Here is a 6,000-nt window from a genome sequence, read left to right on the forward strand (position 1 = left end):
AAGTCTATTTTCAAAGTCTTGTGAAATATAAATGTATTAGGAAAGGTCTGAATATATGATATCAAAAGGTTCATTATAGGATTTCAAGATTGTCCACTGTGGCAAATATGAGCTTCATCTAAGGAAACAGTCGTCCAAGTTAGTCCACAATTACTGTAATAGCAACAAATGCCCAATCCATGCAAGTCTTATCAGTCTTCATCAGTGTAACTTTCAGCCTATTTTCGGAATCACTTATATTGTCTTTTGCCTCTTTGCCTCTTTGTTTTTTTCTTTTGTTTTGTTTTCTTTCCTTTTTTTGGGGGGGGATGTGTAATGTTGCAGAGTCATGCAGTCATTTGACCCCAGAGTAAATGCTGATAGTATTCGTTCTCATTGCAGACAGACACCTGATGTTGGTGGGTGTTAGTGGGACAGTGTGTGTGGCTACAGGAGCTCAAACATCAGATTAAACTGACTGTAGTGACACCTCCACATGTTGGGTGTCGTCTGTGCCATTAACCAATCACTCATCCCCTCAGAGAGCGTGGATCAGAGCCCGCCCCTCCCTCCAGAGCCCCCGGTCAGCAGCTGCACATATCGATCTCTCATTCATCTCTGGAGCTGACAGAGCGACCTACAGGTTCGTCCATTAGAGTTTCTACAACACGACAAGCAGCGACAATTTCTGTGTTGACTGATCTCCTAATGGATCAGCTGATTGATTGATTTCCAGGACCAGGGGCGGAGCTTGTTCCGTTCGACAGCGATGACACAGATGACGAGGATTCACCCAGTCCTTCGTCCACTCTACAGAGTCAGGCCAGTCATTCCACCATCTCATCCAGCTACGGCAGTGAGTTAAATGAATCACACACACACACACACACTACTAACACAACCCTAACCCATAACCCACCCTCACACTCTGCTTTATCTGTTTTTAAGATGACGAGGGTCCAGGCTCCAAGGACATGGCCACAGAGACAACCAGCAGTGAGGAGGAGCAGGAATTCCAAGTGCCGACTTCTTATGGAGCTCCGGGGATGTTAGGGGTGGGCGGAGGAAGTCGTACCCAGACAGACAGCCCCATGGACGGCCGCGCCATGCGCCGATCCTCCCGTGGCTCTTTCACCAGGGCGAGTCTGGAGGACCTGCTCAGCATCGACCCCGAGGCCTACCAGAGCTCAGTGTGGCTGGGCACAGAGGACGGATGGTGTGTGGTGCAGCAACACATGCACACTCTACTCACTTGTTTTTGAAAGTTGTTTTCTCAATCAAACCTCTTGAAAACCTATAACCAAAATTACCAAAATGTTTCCAGTGAACAAATCATCAGGTACGTACTCATAATTCTCTCCATGGTTCTGTGTCTGTTAGCATCCACGTGTACCAGTCCTCGGACAACATCCGCAACCGTAAAAACAGCATGAAGATGCAACACGCGGCTTCCATCCTCTGTATACTGTGAGTCTGCCTTATTGGCCAACGTTTATCCCTTAAAATTGAAGATATCACTGGAATTAAAGCTGTATAAGAAAAATATTATTCTAAAAAATACATCATGAGTTGGTAGGAAAAGGGATCAAAAGAGACTTGATGCAGCTGGGTTCATCCAGTTTTTTTTTTACTGTCTTCATTCATTTCCACATTCCTCCTTTGTTTTGCCTTCTTCAGGTTTTTGGACAACAAAGTGTTTGTGTCTTTGGCCAATGGAGAGGTGATCGTCTATCAGAGAGAAGCAGGTAAGCTGAAGTGTGGACAGTGTCAGGTTAAGGAAGAATCCAAAACACACTTAAGCTGTTTTCAGACATAAACTCCGGGTGTGGAGTTCTCCGACATGAATTAGGTGCGGAGTCTCTCCGGAGTTTGCACATATGAACAAGGCAGCAGGAGATTCTCCGGTCAGACACACCAACACAGAAATCCCCGGGGCGGTGAGGGGTGGTGTGTTCTCACATACAGCCCCTCAGGAGAGTGTCAGGAGATTATCTGCCGTACAGTGCATGTCTGAAAGCAGCTTTAGCTAAAGTTGTTTATAGTTGTAGGTCGATTTCTTTTTCAACGTTTTGTTTAAATCCTTAATATCTTGAATCCTCTCTAGTCTGCATACATTGTGAGAGAGGGTCTTAAATTGATGACATCACGTTTCAGTACCACTGTTGCTTGTGGTGAAAATTGAAAAAATCTGCATGCTACCTCACTTATCATTTAAAGACGGATATCATTTTAACTCCAATCAACTATAAAGACTATTCAGCAAATACATCTATATATTTTCCTCTCACTCTGCAGGCAGTTTCTGGGACCCTCAGTCTTCTCAGACGTTAGTTCTGGGCTCACCCACTAGTCCTGTCACCAAAATGGTTCCTGTGGGTGGGAAGCTGTGGTGTGGCTCACAGAACAGAGTCCTCATTATCAACACGACTACCCTGGTACAAGAGGTGAGAACGGTCAGATGTATGAGGATCAAATCAAAAGATGTGTGTGGAATAAAAAGTACATTCATACACTGAGGAATGTGTTAAACACTTCTTCCCTCCCATCTGTCTCCCTTTCCCCCTCCCAGCACTGGTTCCAGGTGGGCTCTGACAGCAGTCGCTGTGTGACGTGCATGGTGGCGTACGGTCAGGGGGTGTGGCTGGCGTTGCAGGGCAGTGCGCAGGTCAGACTGTACCACGCTCAGACCTGGGAGAGCCTGACAGAGGTGGACATGGCGCCTGCTGTGCACAAGATGCTCGCAGGTAAATAATCATGAACAAAATTAACACACACAGGAATATAGGTGCATTCACAAACATGCAAATATATACATACATGGTCGAGCTCTGTAATGGCAGCGAGAAGCACATGTATCTTCTATGTAGGAGCATTCACACTTGTATGTTGGTATTAGTTCAATTCCAGATGTCAGAAGCAACTAATATACATGAGCTTTTAGCTTTAAATGTCTTCAAGTGAATATAGCAATAACTTACTACCTATCTGTTCATTTCCTCCTTAAAGTTTTAACTTAACCTTTTCCCTTGTATTTCCAATGTCCCATCACCCTGTGTATCCATCACCCTCCTATAAAGTTTATTATCCTGTTCTTCTCCGTTCAGGTGCAGATGCCATCATCAGACAGCACAAAGCCGCCTGTCTGAGAATCACAGCATTGCTGGCCTGTAAGGATCTGCTGTGGATTGGCACAAGCGCAGGTAATAACACACCTTTAGTCTAATAAATCCCAAATACATGAACCTGATGAATCAACGGAATTGCCATTTACTTTTAATCATTAAACCATGATGGTCTGGAAATTATCCAAAAGTACATTCACATACAAACTGCATTTAAAAAGTCACATGCAATACAAATTAAAAAATATTTTGTCTTTATTCAGGCTAAGGAAGTTTTATGTTTTTATTTTGAATATTTAAAATGGGTCAGTAAGATACATAATTCGGGGATTTTGGAATGGGCTGAAACCCTTTCTTTAAAATCTGAAGTTCTTGTGATGTCAGTATGGAGTTGTTACAAAGAAGTGTTCCTTGGATTGAAAAACACACCATATCTCAAGATGGTGTTCCTCTACAGGGGTGGTCCTTACGTTGACGATCCCAGCAGTGAGCTCAGGAACCGGGGCTGGGACTCTGAAATCTCCCCTGGTGCCGATGGGCTCGGCTCACGGACACACGGGCCACGTTCGATTCCTGACATCAATCGAACTACCAGAAGGGTTTGACATGAACTTTCCCCTTCCAACAACTGACTCCACAGGTTTTTACGTTGTTTTTTCGCAGATATTTGTTAGCAAGCAATAGTTTGTATTTATATAGATCACTGACCTACAAATATTCTGACATTCTTGGTGTTTTAACTTTATAAATGTGCAACTTTTTCTATATTTGAAATATTAACAGAAAATATATATACACAAAACTGAACTGAAACACGCCTTTCTCGACCTCTAACCCTTCCTCTCTCTTAGGCAACCAGTCACAGAGCAGTAGTACAGTTGATGGAAACCTTCAAAGGCGCGACTCCGCACGCCGCAGGGCCTCCGCCCACATCCCTCCAAAAACTAACCATCTAGTCATTTCCGGCGGTGACGGCTATGAGGACTTCAGACTGACTAACAGCAGTGAAACCGTTGGAAGGGACGACAGTACCAACCATCTTTTGCTTTGGAGGGTGTGAGACAATTGAGCCAATCAGTTCCCCGCCTCTCGCTAAGAATGCCGCACAAGCTCCCGTCACTTTTCCCGCCATGGAACTTCTCACTTTTTGTTGTTGATGTTTTGGTCTTCTGCTCGGTCCACCGGTCTCTATGTGCATAATATGGCTGTCAACTCCCGCCCGAACTTACAAATGAATATGATCACTTCAGACCTAGTTTTCTTGACCCAGTTTTCTTGAGTAATGTTTCTGTTGGTGTGTGTTGTTCCACACTTTGTGTGGTCTGTGCGTGTGTATTTCATTTTTTGGCATCTGTCTGCGAGTAACGTCTGGAAACGTGTCTTTACACTGACGAAGACAACGGAGAAGAGACTCAAATCAAATCATGAATCAAATTATGACGTCATGACAGGAGGACATTTGAATGAATGTGGACATGAACAAAGCATGTGGACATTTTCACTGGTTTTCTTGGACATCAGCCTTTTACGCCTTCAAATACCATGACAAAATATATGAATATCTACAAATGAATCATACTAACTGACTGTAGTTTGATCAATAATCCAAGTTTTTGCTTATTTTCACTACTAGAGTTAAAGCAAATCAACGTCTGTGAGCCTCTGAATGAGAAAAGGACAACTTATTTTGCTCCTTAACCAGGTCTGGACAACACCTAATAGCAGATCTGAGATCAGATCATTCTGGCCCCAGTAAGGATGTAATAATAGCTACTCCATGAGAAATGCTCTTAGATATGAGACTGCCTTTGTCAAAAAAATGTCCCCAGTAGAGGGAGAGAGAACAAGAGCATCATTCAAATGCAGTATTGGGTATGTACGGTTATAATCACATGCATACAGTCACCTACATTAATGCACAGCCTTCACTCGCTGAATCCGACATTTGTGAGAAACACAAATGTCTATTTTCCACAGATAATCACTTTGTATCCGTTTTACTTATTCATCATTTGCTGCCAGTTTAAGACGACATGAACGTAGATGAAGCAGTGTCCCACTACTGGTAGAAAAAATTGCTTTGTTTAGGTAAGTTTTAACATTACAGGATCTGAGAGAGATTTACTTTGCCAATGATTCTCAATTTGTGGAGCATCGTATCGTGGAAATCGGGACTTGTTTCAGTAGCAGAGATGACGCTAGGCTGTGGTAGCAGATAAAGAGAGTTATGTACAGTATTTATGGTTTAGATTTTAGCGCCTTCTTTTACAGCACTTAATTTATAGAAGATGTAGCTTTCACTTTTTTTCTGTTTGAGCTGGAGAACGAGGAGACCGTGGCCCGATTAGCAGATTAGATAATCCAGCGCTATTTGGCCAGTTTACCGATGCAGTCCGCTCACGTTTTGGTACGATGCACAGTTCAGGGTTCTTGTTTAGATGTGGTATAGCTCCATACTGTATATGTAGAAACAGGACTAGAAAGTAGAGTGGTCTAGAGGAAATGTTCTTTATCGCTAGAAAACATACCAAAAACCAACCTCCTTCAAAATTCGCATCACATTGTTTCTGAATGCAGATGTCGGACACACCGCTGTTCCCCTGTTGTTTGTGCACCAAACGGCAGCATTGGTTTAACTCTTCAGTTGGTTTTCAACTCCCGGTGTGTCATGTGGCATTTACACCCAGAATACACAAACCTACGCAAACACAAATTTCAGCATTGATAGTTTGAGATGCATGTAGTTTGTTTATGAGACTCGAGAGTGCCTGTCAATAAAGAGTAGGTCAGAAGGACAAACACTGAGCGCCTGCAATTTCCTTCAGTCTAAATGTTAAGCCATTTTACAACACACACACACACACACACACACACACACAGTGAAATGTCAGCTCACAGC

General features: G+C 43.3%; 1 protein-coding gene across 1 annotated transcript in view; it reads left to right on the forward strand.

Annotated features, from left to right (window-relative positions):
- LOC117772672 (rho guanine nucleotide exchange factor 17-like) overlaps positions 1–6,000 on the forward strand; it is a 61,371-nt gene extending 55,371 nt beyond the window's left edge. The window contains exons 15-24 of the mRNA XM_034603999.1: positions 522–622; positions 716–835; positions 928–1,195; positions 1,360–1,446; positions 1,657–1,724; positions 2,275–2,423; positions 2,549–2,723; positions 3,084–3,179; positions 3,559–3,741; positions 3,953–6,000. Coding sequence (XP_034459890.1) covers positions 522–622; positions 716–835; positions 928–1,195; positions 1,360–1,446; positions 1,657–1,724; positions 2,275–2,423; positions 2,549–2,723; positions 3,084–3,179; positions 3,559–3,741; positions 3,953–4,161 — 1,456 coding nt within the window. The 3' untranslated portion in view covers positions 4,162–6,000. The remainder of the gene's footprint in view (positions 1–521; positions 623–715; positions 836–927; positions 1,196–1,359; positions 1,447–1,656; positions 1,725–2,274; positions 2,424–2,548; positions 2,724–3,083; positions 3,180–3,558; positions 3,742–3,952) is intronic.

Source organism: Hippoglossus hippoglossus, chromosome 13 (assembly GCF_009819705.1).
Source record: "Hippoglossus hippoglossus isolate fHipHip1 chromosome 13, fHipHip1.pri, whole genome shotgun sequence".
In the NCBI taxonomy this organism is placed as follows: Eukaryota; Metazoa; Chordata; class Actinopteri; order Pleuronectiformes; family Pleuronectidae; genus Hippoglossus; species Hippoglossus hippoglossus.